Source organism: Aegilops tauschii, chromosome 5 (assembly GCF_002575655.3).
Source record: "Aegilops tauschii subsp. strangulata cultivar AL8/78 chromosome 5, Aet v6.0, whole genome shotgun sequence".
Taxonomy (NCBI): Eukaryota; Viridiplantae; Streptophyta; class Magnoliopsida; order Poales; family Poaceae; genus Aegilops; species Aegilops tauschii.
Genome location: NC_053039.3, coordinates 554415901 through 554431852, shown reverse-complemented (window position 1 = coordinate 554431852; position 15952 = coordinate 554415901). Strand labels below are relative to the sequence as shown.

General features: G+C 44.3%; 1 protein-coding gene and 1 long non-coding RNA gene across 3 annotated transcripts; both read right to left on the bottom strand.

The window, feature by feature from the left end:
• Window positions 1–428: 428 nt before the first annotated feature.
• Window positions 429–1780, bottom strand: LOC109771550 (F-box protein At4g22390-like). The gene is made up of 2 exons (XM_073499484.1): window positions 1777–1780; window positions 429–1555 (listed from the first exon to the last, which is right to left on the bottom strand). Exons 1-2 carry the CDS (start codon window positions 1778–1780, stop codon window positions 429–431), a joined length of 1131 nt encoding a protein of 376 aa, XP_073355585.1.
• Window positions 1781–2099: 319 nt separating this feature from the next.
• Window positions 2100–5741, bottom strand: LOC109771555 (uncharacterized). Of its 2 annotated transcripts, none has more exons than XR_012183795.1 (7): window positions 5636–5741; window positions 4930–5070; window positions 4626–4831; window positions 4455–4502; window positions 4190–4353; window positions 3204–3325; window positions 2100–2214 (listed from the first exon to the last, which is right to left on the bottom strand). It is a non-coding gene; the product is annotated as an uncharacterized lncRNA (long non-coding RNA). The 2 variants fall into 2 exon arrangements; XR_006663342.2 differs by lacking the exon at window positions 2100–2214 and adding an exon at window positions 2292–2382.
• Between the last annotated feature and the right edge of the window lie 10211 nt (window positions 5742–15952).

Here is a 15952-nt window from a genome sequence, read left to right as displayed (position 1 = left end):
ATACTGTGGGCATTGCAGCCATATGTTGGGCTACTTGGACATGCCGCAATAGAGCACGGGGTATAGCAGCACGGTCAGCACCTCTTTGGCCCCTGTCAACACGCTTGCGCGCAGCAGCTTGACGAAACGCTCGCTCTCGATCATGGCACGCCAGCTCCGGCAGACGAGCTTGAGATGCATGAGCTCCCGTGGCGGTGGAGCACGGCCCGCTAGGGCCACGCATAGGGCCTCCGTGCCCGCCGGAGAGAAGAGGATGTCCTCGTGTGGCCGCCCGGGAGAGATGAGGCTTTCCTCATAGAGTGTGACCGGCCACGTGCAGTTGCTGTAGGTGTGGTAGGAAGCGATCAGGCCTCCGCCGGAGGGCAGGCGCTCATTGTGGCCGGTCGCTGGCGTGTACGCGAAGGTGCAGGCTGCCGGCTGCACGTAGCTCATAAACAGGATGCGGCGGCCGTCGTCCAAGGAGGCGACCGGACTGGCGCCACAGCGTATGAACGAAGCGACCTCCGGCGACGGCAGCGGAAGTCCCACGTCCCCGTCTCGTGGTCGCGCAGCGACCACAGGTCGTATGGCCGGTGCCCGCGTTTGATGTTGTCGACGATGGGGCTGAAGAGGCACAGGCGTCCCTCCAGCTCCGTTAGCTGGTACTCGCCGAGGTAGTCCACACAGGGAGGCAGCGGCACAACCCCGAAGTGCTCGTCGGCGACGGAGAAGGAGATGATGAGCCCCCGGCCCGTCACCCTCCAGTGCGAGTCCTTCCGCGGACTCTGCTTCTGGGCCATCCAATGAACGTGGCCCTGCGCGAACACACTCGGCTCGTACGAGCTCACCCAGCCGGCCGGTTTCGTCGCGTCGGGCCGGCCGATCGCCGCCGGCGCACGCCAGAACCCCGCGCCGGAGTCGTCGTCCACCACGTAGACCTCGCAGAGGTCGGGGAGCTGGTACCCGCGGTAGTGTATGCGCACCACCTTGTGCTTTTCGATGCGCGCGTCGTAGCCGAGCCCAAAGCTCTCGTAGTGCCCCTTCGCCGGGTGACGGTGGTGGAGGCCCTCCATCAGGTTCAGGCGGCGCCGCGGGAGCGCCGTCATGTGTCCGGTGGATGAGTTGTACACGCAGACGCAGTGCACCGGCTGGCGGGCCCGCTCCTTGAGGACGACGAGGCCGCGGCACTGCTGAGTGACGCCGTCGCGCATGAGCAGGCGCCGGGTGAGCGGCGGCGGCGGCGCGATTCTGCCGCCGGGTGACCACGCGTGCGCCGTGGTGAGGGATGGCGTCCACGAGAGGAGGAAGAACCTGGGGCCGCCGTGGCGGTTGGCGGCTCGGAGGTGACGGTCGACGAAGGCATCGGAGGAGATTGTGGCAGCCCAGTCGCGGGACAGGCCGCGACACTGGAGGGCTAAGCTTGCCGGCAGCCGCGTGAAGATGTCCTCGATGATGTCATCAGGGAGGAACGGACATGGAGCGATGTCCTGCGCCTCTGATTTCGCCCACGGATTGATCGCGTCGTAATAGACATCGTCGGGGAGGGCCGAACATGAGGCCGGCGTGGATGAATTCGCTTGAGATCGATCACATCAGAATGGACGAACACATGCATACTAAAAACTTTTAGCTAGTAGAGTACTATATCATTCTCTCTCTTTTCTCGTCTTTATCTGAGCACAACTGCCACGGAATTATACACAATCTGCTGCACATATATATGCAGCGACCCAGAAGCCGGGGCAGTGGCTAGACAAGCCGACTCAAACACCAACTCCTAGCTAGTTTATATCATACTCATACGGGCAAAGCAGTATAAGCCCACATACATGGAAACTAAACTCAACTCTACCATATATACATGCACTGATACGACATGCATGACAACTGCCTTGTCTTACCGTGAACTAGTGGCTGGGGCGTGCCATTGGCACGCCTCCTCAGCGTTCATGTGCGCACTTATCTAGCTTATGCACCTCCGCAGATCTAGGTTGATCCTTAATGGCACTTATACACAACAGTAAGTGATTTTACTATACAATTATAAAAAAAAGTGATTTGACTACAGTGATTTATTACAAATGTGCTATTATGAGGATCACATGTGCTCAAACAAGTGTTTTCATCATTCCAATTCCCATTGAACTGATCCTTGATTCTTTTTTAAGGTAATGTTGAGTAGGAGAGTCTCCTGTATATTTCATCAAGTAGCTGATCCTTGAATCTGGTGCATACCTATAAGAAAGAACACATATTTATGTATATTCCATCAAGTATATGTCAGAAATATCAACAAGCGAAGTTGAATGTAAACCTACGCAGTTGGACCTCAAGTCCCACCATCCTAGAAACAGATGGATCATCATCCTTGTGGGTGTGTATGGAGTGCTTTTCATCCTTGCTCTAGAAACAAATTTGTATATATGATTTTATTCCAGCATATTGCCCCTTGATATGTTTTGCTTATGTAGAAATGCTTTAAAAAATACTCATACAGATTTCGTTCTTTATGTGCTGAAGTAAAAGTAGCTACTATCCATAACACTAGTGATTCGGTTCATCTAAAACACATCAGGAAACGTAAACAAAAGACATATTGGTGAAATTTAGATCTTAGACTGAATATCTAAAACAAACAACAGGAGCAAGTCTCAGCCCAAAAACACTGTCTACGGCTAACATGTTACAGAACATAAAACTAACAAGACATGCATCTAGTCACAGTAGCTCATGTGTTTTTTAAGCTCATTCCTGGAGAAACAAGACATCCACTTTAATAGTAAACTCATATTGTTTATTTTTTCGAAACATGAGCGCTGCTCATATGAAGTAGGATGCATGTACGACATTAATTCAATGTTCAGTTAGTCGAAGGAGAGAAAATGTCAGTGTAAATACAAATAGAATCCTATCAGTTCTCAATGTTCTGGAGAAAATGATGTTGGCAGGTTGCTCTCAACATCATTATACCGATGGTGTTCTATATAAGACCTCAACCATCGAGTGAGATTAGAAAACGTTGATATTTGGATATTTATTTATAAAAATTCTTTGAGACCCCCCACATTCCAATTCCCATGAATCATTCAAGTAACCTCTGACCGATAAAATTCGAAACGTTGAGATTAAAAATAAAAACAGCAGAGCAAGGCATTAGATTGCAAAACTTAATAACGGAAACATCATACAAATTACGACACCTGCAGGATGGAGTAGGAGCTCACCTGGAGCTTAGGTGTTTTGCCCGCCATCTACACTCTGAATAAAATGGATGGCGATGAGCAAGGGGAGGGTCGAGAGGGCAAGCGGAGGAGCACGCGCAAGGGATCAGACCTGCGGCAAATTCCTGCACAAAAGGCGACCCTCTACTTAGTTTCTCTAGATTCAGGCTCTAAAGAAAGTCAATACACAAACCAACTGAGACCATCAGTTTCAAGCTTACTCGAAATAAGAAAATGGCACGTGAATAATATCTCTTACAACATATCTATATTAGTCAGATCCACCGATTGATCAAAAATGGAATATGTTTCAGTTAATGATATCGATAGAAACATTTATGTGTGTGTGCTCAGTAGGCAAAGGATACGCAACATACATGTCCTCTGAAGCTAATATGAAATCATCTTGAGTAATAGGCAACCACACCATAACCGGATTAATAATTTTTGAAGCAAGCTAACAAAATCTGTGAATAAGTATTATTGTTCAGACGAACTAAATAGGCTCCATGTACTACCCATGTATACCGGAATGGAAATCCTCATATATATTTTCTATGCATCAGTAACCCATTAAAAACAGAGAACACTTGATGTGCATCCACATATACTTACTAAATCACAAAGAGAATGGTAGTTCCTCTACTGTCTGTGTCTGAATGCAGACCTTAAGAAACAAGAAATAAAAATTGATCCAGTGGAACCTAACACCAGCTCCTAGTCTATCAAGTACAGAAGCAATTCCTCTAAACAAAACACATAACAAAAAAATGAGCATATATCAATGCTCCAGGATGACATATGTTTTTGTCACTAAATCTGCTACAACACACTAATATGTAAAGAACACCAGATGTAAAAAACATCTCATACCTAGATTTCCATGAGATATATTTAATTTATCCGATAAGAATGGATAGGAAGGCCCATCCTGAAGATCCTACAATTGATTAGGGGGGGGGGGGCATCAAGCAAAGGAGCAAAAGTACCGTAAATCATATCCAAACGCTCAAAAGGTCATGTAGACATCATGAAGGAAAATTAATTCATGGCTGCAGTCTACTTCATATGATTTCAGTGAAAGGTTGCACTGGAATCAATCCTCGACGCAACAGAGAACGATGTACTCAATTTTCTGCTGCTTCTTTTATACCTGTATCACATTGGGAAGAAAAGTAATATGTTAGTATGATCAATAGGCATTTCGCTCAAGCAAGAATCACTAATTTTTTCTGGACATCAACCACATCCAACCTCGATCATAGGAGCACAACACGGACTTTGCATCAATCATCATAGAATCTGTACCAAAAATCAAGCCCGATTCAGGGAAAATAGAAGTTAATTTTTAATTCCTCACCATAGAACATCACACTGACTCAGATATTTAAGAGTGAAAAGATTGAACATAGTGAGAGTACAAACCGTTTAGTCTGTCAAGAACTTCAATTGCATGGTTTGCTGTGTACCCTTCATTTGCATCCAAGATAAATGAGCAGTCGCCGTATAGCCTTCAGAACTTCTATGTCTGAGTTCAAGTTTTTCCCTACTTTGAGCTTCAGAGTCTGAAACCCTTGTCCTTGATATTTTGCAGCCAATTGAGCGGCTTCATTTCGGGTCACAATTGGAATCTAAATTCAGAAATAGATGAACTTATCAATTTTGATAAAGCATACCTAAGCTGCTAAGCATGCTGAACTCACTGCAGGGGAAATTTTGATAACCATACCGTGATGTCTGGTTTTTTTTTGAAACGTCCCGTGATGTCTGTTGTCACAGTGTTTGATGCTCCCCCAAATAATCTCCACAAGGGTATGCGGATGCTGTTAGCTACAGCGGCAATCACTGCCATCTCCACTCCTGCTTCGGCCTTTGTTGGAGAAAAGAACAAGTAAGTACACATCAGAGGAAGATTCTCTTGCCCAAACACTTTTGGTATCAGGGGGAAATATACTGAGAACCAGATAATATATCTGACTAAGTTCCAAGAGAAGAAATTAAAGCAGTTGTATCTGGACTAAAAGGATCAGAATCTAAGAACTGAGAACCAACTTTCCTTTGAAGGTAGGACTTCTCTGGTTTTGGACGTAGTATTTCTTTGTTACTCCTAGCTTTTGTTGAGAGTCCCTCAATTACCGTTTATGTAGGGTTAAATTTGTCTATGCAGTTATCATTCCTTTTGGGCATGAGCCAGTGGTCAACAACCTTAATCGGTCCAGAGCCCTAAAGGCGATCTCCATCTACATGAAGGCCTAAGATCCAAAAATAAATTCCCCATCCTTCCATCTACATCTGATAAAAGAACTGACTTCTAAACTCTGAAGTCTGTCTTGTGGAGCAGAACTCCTCAAACTGTCAAACTCCAAAATTGTACCGAAAACTGAACCAAAATTGCTTGCCAAGAGTATGAACTAAAACAGGTGTGGATGTCTCACCGAGGCGAAGGCGTGTCCGGGGAAGATGGTGCGGAGGCGGATGGCACGCCACCGCGGGTGGAGTGGGTCTGCGAGAGAGAGAGAGAGAGAGAGAGAGAGAGAGAGAGAGAGAAAAGAGGCAGGTTGGAACGGGGCGGACGCATCTGGGACCTCTCTTCCTTCTAGTCGAAGGAAACGACGAGTGGTGGGGGCAACGACGACGGAACGAAAAGGCAGAACAGTGCCATCCCTTCATGTACACGTGGCATAGCCATTCATTCGCCCTTGTAGCGATTGTTAATGGGTTGTATATTGCAAGTTTTTTTTTAGCAAAGTGAATTCTGCAAACTCAGAAGAGAATCAGTGGCGGCTACGTAAGCATGTTACCTGGGCCGGCCAGCGTGGGTGGGCCGTGCCGGCTTAATTTGTCTGGCCCAAAACCTACCTTTCCGCTAAATCTGAATTAATCGCAAATGCTATCTATCACCGGTGTTATGATCGTCCGGTTTTGAGGAGTTTCACACGATTTTGACTTATTTAAATGCTTTTCTCTATTTTTTCACCACTTTTCTTATTTTTTCTATTGTTATTTCCTATTTACTTTTCATTTTTCAAATAGATATTAATTATTAAATGAATGCAAATTGAACAGATTTGTGTACAGGCCAAACATTTTATAGATACATGTTGAACATCTTTTTTAAACACGTCGAACATTCATCTTGATACGGGTTAAACATTTGTAAAACGAACATTGAACATTTTTTAAATAGAAAGTGAACATCTGTAAACACATGTTGAATTTCTTTAAAAAATGCCATGAACATTTTTTTGAAACAGGCAAACATTTGTTAAGTGTTATATATTTTTCTAGAATATCACAGGCGTTGTCTTATATGTTACAAATTCTTTTCAAAAACTGTAGGAACAATTTTTTTTAAAATTTCATGAAAATTCTATAAAAATGTCATGAAACGTATTCTTAAATGCATGAATATTTTTGAAATGCCATGAACGAATGGTATGATCTTTATTTTACAAACATGCACGCAATGTTACATTTACATGAACATTTTTAAAAATGGCATGAGCAAAATTTGAAACTCGTGAACATTTTTTGAATTACATGGAGATTGTTTTCATGGTATGAACAATTTTTAAAATTTCTGAACAAGCTTTTACATTGCATGAACTTTTTTAAATGTGCACTAAATGTTTTTTAAGATCCGAGTAAATTAAATTTTATATAATATTTCATAATATAAAGAAAAGTTAAAAAGAAAAGAAAGAACATAGCTCAATCTGTACGTATGAGACAAATAGTGATGCTCTGGTCATGTACTAGTATACAAGATCTAGCGTAGCATATGAAAATGAACAATGGACATTCGTGTCATTCAATATGAAGCTAGTTGATATATAATCATGCACGGAATTGTTGTAGTACTTTTCTATATGGATGTGGTGAGTATTGAGTGTGAATGTCCTAAAGGTAGGACTCCTTTTTGAATGTGTATTGACACTCAATTACTATTTTGGTGTTGATAACAATAGGAATAGCGAGATCTAATGTCGATTGTCGAGTTTATCTCTCATATGTGTCTACGGACTTCAGTGACCCCCTATTTCAAAAGGTCAAAATATGTTGTTCTTCAATGGTTCATAAAGTTTTTCGGTTGATTTTGAGTCATAGGAGAAATCCACCTATTAAGAGGGGTTGTTGAAATTAGGAAGTTGGAAAACTTATTTCTCTTCTACACATATTGCCATCCCAAATTATGCCTCCAAAAGAAGGGATTTTTTCAAGGTTGGAGGCATCTCAACTGTTGGGGAACGTAGTAATTTTAAAAAATTTCCTACGCGCACACAGGATCATGGTGATGCATAGCAACGAGAGGGGAGAGTGTGTCCACGTACCCTCGTAGACCGAAAGCGGAAGCGTTAGCACAACGCGGTTGATGTAGTCGTATGTCTTCACGATCCGACCGATCCGAGTACCGAACGTACGGCACCTCCGAGTTCAACACACGTTCAGCTCGATGACGTCCCTCGAACTCCGATCCAGCCGAGCTTTGAGGGAGAGTTCCGTTAGCACGACGGCGTGGTGACGGTGATGATGATGCTACCGACGCAGGGCTTCGCCTAAGCACCGCTATGATATTATCAAGGTGGAATATGGTGGAGGGGGCACTGCATACGGCTAAGAAATCAAGAGATCAATTGTTGTGTCTAGAGGTGCCCCCTGCCCCCGTATATAAAGGAGCAAGGGGGGGGAGAGGCGGCCGGCTAGGGAGGGCGCGCCAAGGGGGAGTCCTACTCCCACCAGGAGTAGGACTCCTCCTTTCCTAGTAGGAGTAGGAGAAGGGGGGAAGGAGGAGGTGGAGAGAAGGAAGGAGGGGGGGGGCCGCCGCCCCCTTCCCTTGTCCAATTCGGACTGGGGCAAGGGGGGCCGCGCGCCACCTCCTAGCTGCCCTCTCTCTTCTCCACTAAGGCCCAATAGGCCCATTACTTCCCCCGGGGGGGGGGGGTCCGGCAACCCCCGGTACTCCGGTAAAATCCCGATTTCACCCGGAACACTTCCGATATCCAAATATAGGCTTCCAATATATCAATCTTTATGTCTCGACCACTTCGAGACTCCTCGTCATGTCCGTGATCATATCCGAGACTCCGAACTATCTTCGGTACATCAAAACACAAAACTCATAATACTGATCGTCATGTAACTTTAAGCGTGCGGACCCTACGGGTTCGAGAACTATGTAGACATGACTGAGACACGCCTCCGCTCAATAACCAATAGCGGAACTTGGATGCTCATATTGGCTCCTACATATTCTACGAAGATCTTTATCGGTCAAACCGCATAACAACATACATTGTTCCCTTTGTCATCGGTATGTTACTTGCCCGAGATTCGATCGTCGGTATCTCAATTCCTAGTTCAATCTCGTTACTGGCAAGTCTCTTTACTCGTTCCGTAATACATCATCTCGCAACTAACTCATTAGTCACAATGCTTGCAAGGCTTATAGTGATGTGCATTACCGAGAGGGCCCAAAGATACCTCTCCGACAATCAGAGTGAAAAATCCTAATCTCGAAATACGCCAACCCAACAAGTACCTTTGGAGACACCTGTAGAGCACCTTTATAATCACCCAATTACGTTGTGATGTTTGGTAGCACACAAAGTGTTCCTCCGATAAACGGGAGTTGCATAATCTCATAGTCATAGGAACATGTATAAGTTATGAAGAAAGCAATAGCAACATACTAAACGATCAAGTGCTAAGCTAACGGAATGGGTCAAGTCAATCACATCATTCTCCTAATGATGTGATCCCATTAATCAAATGACAACTCATGTCCATGGCTAGGAAACTTAACCATCTTCGATTAACGAGCTAGTCAAGTAGAGGCATACTAGTGACACTATGTTTGTCTATGTATTCACACATGTATTATGTTTCCGGTTAATACAATTCGAGCATGAATAATAAACATTTATCATGATATGAGGAAATAAATAATAACTTTATTATTGCCTCTAGGGCATATTTCCTTCAGTCTCCCACTTGCACTAGAGTCAATAATCTAGATTACACAGTAATGATTCTAACACCCATGGAGTTTTGGTGTTGATCATGTTTTGCTCATGGAAGAGGCTTAGTCAACGGGTCTGCAACATTCAGATCCGTATGTATCTTGCAAATCTCTATGTCTCCCACCTGGACTTGGTCCCGGATGGAATTGAAGCGTCTCTTGATGTGCTTGGTTCTCTTGTGAAATCTGGATTCCTTTGCCAAGGCAATTGCACCAGTATTGTCACAAAAGATTTTCATTGGACCCGATGCACTAGGTATGACACCTAGATCGGATATGAACTCCTTCATCTAGACTCCTTCATTTGCTGCTTCCGAAGCAGCTATATACTCCGCTTCACACGTAGATCCCGCCACGATGCTTTGTTTAGAACTGCACCAACTGACAGCTCCACCGTTCAATGTAAACACGTATCCGGTTTGCGATTTAGAATCGTCCGGATCAGTGTCAAAGCTTGCATCGACGTAACCATTTACGACTAGCTCTTTGTCACCTCCATAAACGAGAACCATATCCTTAGTCCTTTTCAGGTATTTCAGGATGTTCTTGACCGCTGTCCAGTGATCCACTCCTGGATTACTTTGGTACCTCCCTGCTAGGCTAATAGCAAGACACACATCAGGTCTGGTACACAGCATTGCATACATGATAGAGCCTATGGCTGAAGCATAGGGAACATCTTTCATTTTCTCTCTATCTTCTGCAGTGGTCGGGCATTGAGTCTGACAAAACTTCACACCTTGTAACACAGGCAAGAACCCTTTCTTTGCTTGATCCATTTTGAACTTTTTCAAAACTTTGTCAAGGTATGTGCTTTGTGCACTACAAAAAAATACACTTCCGTGATGATACGTGTTTGTCACAGTAGGTCGCGTTTTTTGTCATGCATGTACATCCATGACAAATTTTGTGACAGAATCAAGATAGTCATACCTGTGCTGTCGTAGAAGTGTTCCATGACATTACCAAAATTATCATCACGGAAGTGTCCACTTCCATGACGATAAATCGCGCGTCACAGAAGTGCTTTCGTCAAGGGTGACCGACACGTGGCATCCACCGTAACGGAACGCCGTTAAGTTATCGGGTCGGGTTTTGGATCCGATAACCCGTTAACAGCCCCGACCGATGGGGATTTTCCACGTGTAAAATCATCATTGGATGGAGGAAACACGTGTCGGCTCATCGTTGGGACAGATGTCATCCACTCATTGGACAGAAGGTGCCTATGATACGTCGACACGTGGGACGGCCCAACAGAGGCCCATTCCTATGAAAAGGCCGACCCGTTTGACTTGGTCAAAAGGTGGCGGGCCGGCCCATGGAAAGCCTGTTAACGGCCTATTCGCATATAGCCCATTTACAGCCCGCTAACCCAAGGCCCGTTACGCCCTATCCGAATTAGGCCCAGTAGCGTCATCTGGGCCATCCAATATGATTCCAATCCATTTTCACTTCTGGCCCATGTATGGCCCATGACGTCTTTCGGCCAATATGAGGCCCTATGTAACTCTTGGCCTATTAACGGCCCGTGGTGAAACTAGCCCGTAATGAACAGTGTATCACTTTACACCCATTAACGGCCCGTGGTAAAACTGGCCCGTAATGAACAGTGTATCACTTTATACCCATTAACGGCCCGTTATTCCATTGGGTCGTTTCCAGCCCATGTTATCTTTCGGCCTTCTCAGAGCCCATTTATTCTTGGGCTCATTTCCAGCATTCGTTTACTTATGGCCCGTTACTGTCATATCTGCTTGTGGGCCAAATTCAGCCCGTGGTTACAGTCGGCCCGTTTGTGGTCCGTTAATACGTTGGGCCGTTTTCATAGCGTCATCAAATACGGCCTATTAACGATGGTCCATTATGGTTGGCCCATGAACGGATGGTTCCAACTCTAGCCCATTTACAGCCATAATGCGGCCTGTTATTGGCCCATGTTTGGCCAATCGATCATACGGCCCGTATGAGGCCCATTGATGATACGGCCCGTAGAAGGCCCATTGTTTCTACGGCCCGTAGAAGGCCTACTGTTTCTACGGCCCGTAGAAGGCCCACTGTTTCTACGGCCCGTAGGAGGCCCAGTGTCACTACAGTAAATATTAGCCCATGGTTATTGTGGCCTAGTTTTAAAAAATGGGTTATTGCAGCCACTAGCAAACCGCGGAAAAAGAACTGCACCGACTACAAGCAAACAAATAAACAAGACAACAAGGAAATAAATAAGCAAGCAACTTATGCTAGGCTATCACGGCTATTACACATATTACATCCACTGGGCATCAAAGTTCGCCACCAGTGCAAATATAGGGAACAAAGCAGCATATAAACGCCGCAGCAAAACAAGTCCAGAACTGAAACCACTTCAGAAGAGTTCAAGAAACAATATCCTAGGTACCCATAATGCTGGCAAGATGCTTAGCAAGCTTATTAACTTTCTCTTGTTTGGTGCTTAAATCCTCCAGCGCTTGCTGTTGCACAAGAAAGTACGCATCTGAATTCTGCAGGGACTTCCTCAGTCCTTCGGCTTCTTGCCGCAGCACAGCTGACTGATGCCTTTCAGCTTGTAGCTGAGACTGAAGAAGCCGAAGTGATTCAGGCAGCGAGTTCGAAGAGCTTGTGCCAGCGGTACTGGCCAGTAACTCGCACACTACATCAACGCAGGACTGTGGGGTTTTCTCACTGTCTACAAGATCGTTTTTATCACCTTTCTTGGAGACCAACAGGGTTGTCTCACTATCTTGAACCTTATCTGCATTACTTTCTCTACCATTGCATAGTGGGGTGCTCTTCTCCAATATTCTGTTTGCATACTACAAGAGAAACAAGCAGACACATCACAGGTTTAGCTTGTAGTATACGAAACTCATTTTGGTAAACCGGTTCAGTAGTAAGGTGGATAGGATAACAGCATGAAACAAACATATATCTATGTACTATGGTCACTGTATTGTCCATATCATTCTAGTTTATGTTCCCTAATCAAGATAGAGACACAGTTCAACTCATATATTTTTAAGACACAACAACATAGACAGAATATAAGTGTGAGAAACTACACAGCATTGGCAGCACTTGTAATGTGCATCACATGAGAACATAACTGTTTATACAACTTAAACTGAAATCAACATAGAGCAACAAGTTAGAACAGCAATCCAGTTAAAGAAATAGGTTTAAAACATACCTGTTGCGCCATTGAAGTTTCAATTGGATCCTTCAAATTCGAAAGTAGTTGGTATGAGTAAATACAGTGATGCAACAGCAAAGGAGTATGGACCATAGCTACAGAATCTGACCTGAGAACAGTTGCTCTTCTGCTTTAAACGTGGAGTTTGGGTTAGCTGTGGTGGTCTTCGTGCTTTGGTCACTGCAGTAGCTTTACAAACTGCTCGTGTGGGGGTACTCTGTGGTGGACATGGTGCTTTGTCAACTATAAGTGGGTTACTATCCGCTGGGGTTGCGGTTAGATGGGTTGTAGCTGGTTCTCTGCCCAACGGTGTAAGTGTGCAATCTGGAAGAGTCTCGATTATGTGTGGTGGGGCTAGTTTGTGGGCCAGTACAACCATGGTTCTATTTGCATCGAAGGGTAGCACTGTCTTTTGTGAAGAACGGGTTTTTGCTCCCTTAGATACTGCCATCACCCCCTCCAATTCAACTGGCTGATAAACAAGAAAAGAAATTGAACGTACAGACATTGTATGATAGACAGATGTGGTAATCCACATATATGTTGTCTAACCAAACAGGACAGCATGACACAATTTCACATATATGATGCCTAACTAAACAGGATAGCATGACACAGTTTCAGATATATGATGGATAACTTAACATGATATAATGGCATAATTCAACATATGATAAGTACCTAAACAGGATGACATGACAAAACTATATGATGTCTTTCTAAAATAGGTTGGGATGAAATAATTGACATACATGTTGTCTAAGTATACAGGATGGCATGATATAATTGACATAATTGATTCATATACTAAGCAGATGGCACTCGCATGTATGATCTCTAAACTAAGCAGATAGAATTCAATATTGTGCATATGATGTCTAAACTAAGCAATGCAAGACACCATATGCATCATATGAGAAATATAAACATTGCACACTTACACCTCAGTTGGGATATAGGACTGGTCATCTGTCTCTGAATCCTCCTCTGAGGAGCTCCCTGTAACCATCGAGATATATGCTTCAACAGGTACCATTGCCTGCTCTGAAGACCTTGTTTTCACTCCAGATTTTTCCATAACCGGCTCAAATGGCTGATACACATGAAGAGTAGTTCAATATACACATATTGTCGACAAATGGAATACGTAATGAAAAAAAGATGGCATGAGATAATTCACATATATGATGCCTGGCTCCATGGCGGTGCATAATTCACATATATGATAACTGGCTGAAAAACATGGCATTGCATAATTCACATATCTGATATAGAAAGCAAACAAGAGGCATTCACACAAAGCATGTCTAATCTAAGCAGATGGCATGGCAATGCAAGACACCATATGCATGATATGAGCAATATAACCCAGCCAAGTTAGAGCATGCACCTCGGGGGGGGGGGGGAATACGACTGGTCATCTCTCTCTGAATCCTCCTCTGAGGAGCTATCTGTAACCAGCAAGAAATCTGCATCGACAGGTAGCACTGACTGCTCAGAAGACCTTGTTTTCACTCCAGATTTTCCCATGACCGACTCAAATGGCTGATGCACAGGAAGAGTAGATGAATGTATAAACATTGTTGACAAATGGAATACATTATGGAAAAAAATATGGCACAATACAATTCACATATACGATGACTGGCTAAACAGGATGGCATTGCATGATTCACGTATATGATGCCTGGCTAAAGAAGATGGCATTGCATAATTCCCATATACTCCCTCCGTTCCTAAATATTTATCTTTTTAGAGATTTCAAATGGACTACCACATACGGATGTATATAGACATATTTTAGAGTGTAGATTCACTCATTTTGTTCCGTATGTAGTCACTTGTTGAAATCTCTAAAAAGACAAATATTTAGGAATGGTGGGAGTATGATTTAGAAACCAAACAGGTGGCATTCACACAAAGCAAATCTAAACTAAGCTGATGACATATAAGATGTATAATGTAAGCAATGCAAGGCGCCATATGCATGATATGACCAACATCAGCATGCCAGGTTAGAGCAAACACCTCAGGTGGTAAACAGGCATGGTCGGCTCCTTCTGAATCTCCATCTGAACAGTTATCTTCCTCTGGAATACAATCTGGAAATGCAGGAGGGGGGCACTTCGCCCAGCATGGAGCGGCGTCTGCATGACATTATATTCGCACGCAACGGTCTTTTCTTGTTCTCTACATGTTCAGTACGATTGTGTACAATATCTGACATGCATAATAAAAAAAATAGTTAGATTTTGTAAGGCCTAAGGGGTGCATGCAAAAATCAAGACTGATGGTAGCAAACGAGTGGATGGATCCAAAACTAATGATAGCAGGTAGATTATAGCTTCAGTTTAAAAAGATAGACAATGGATCATCTATTGTTTGTTGCCCACCCAACATGAACCACATAGAAGACCCCAGATGAACCATATAGTAGACATATACTATTCGTTGCTGGCTCGATATGAGACCCATGGGCAATTCAAAACTCAAGATTGAATGATAAAGTAGCAGGTAATAATAACCGTTGTATAACGTAAGCAAACACGAAAGACTGCGACCTCTCTTCCGGAACTGTGTAGTCCTCAGGTTCATCTGCTCAGTCGATGATGGTAATGTAGTTGGCGTGGCTGCCGGCAACGGGGAAGATGATCTAAGGTGGCGAAAGGAAGTCTGCATGGGGGATCTCTGCTGCAGTGAACGCTTCTGTCGATGGTGCACCTCAGGTGGGGTGGAAGACGACACGGCAGGAGCAGGACATAACACTCAGAGTTTTCTTTGACGCCTATCTGAAAATGAAGTAAATATGTAAGGGCCCCTTAGAATTGGAGGATTCTATAAACGCAGGGACAGGAAAAACACAGGAATAGGATAGGAATGCACGTGCAAAATAGAGCATTTGGAAACATAGAATTTCAGTCAACCTGGGTGTTTGGCTCACATGAATTGGAAGAACAGAGGAATGGAGAAACAAAGTGATGCGACGAGTGTACAACCTCTTTGGCATAGCCTTGTGGACCTCAGCATCATTGCGTTGGACGTGGAGGATGGTGATGATGCTGGTGTGACTGTCGGAGGCGGGGAAGAAGATCCGAGGCCTCTGGAAACGGCGCCGAGGGTACTGCTCCGCTGTGATGGACGGTTCCATCGTTGGAGCAGCTCCGCTAAGGTGTACGGCGACTAGGCTGAAGCATGACAAGACGGACAATGTTAATTTGAAGTGGGACCCTAACATCATCTGCAATAGATGATGTAAAATATATCACCAAAAAGTGCTAGATGTAAAACGCATCAGCCGCGCCACGGCCGCTTCGACAGATGCTGTAAGTACTGTTCACTCTGAACTTAACTGAAGAAAATGAACTTCACAGTCGAAACTGAATTTTACTGTCGAAACTGATTGAACTAGTAACAGAGCATTGCAATAGATGTTTAGGGCGTTCGAGCACTAGTAGCAGGGAAGCGGTGATCTAAATCAGCAGACGCTCGAGCAGGGAACGCACTAGCAGAGAGCAAGTCATGCAGTAGCACCGCGAGCGAGTG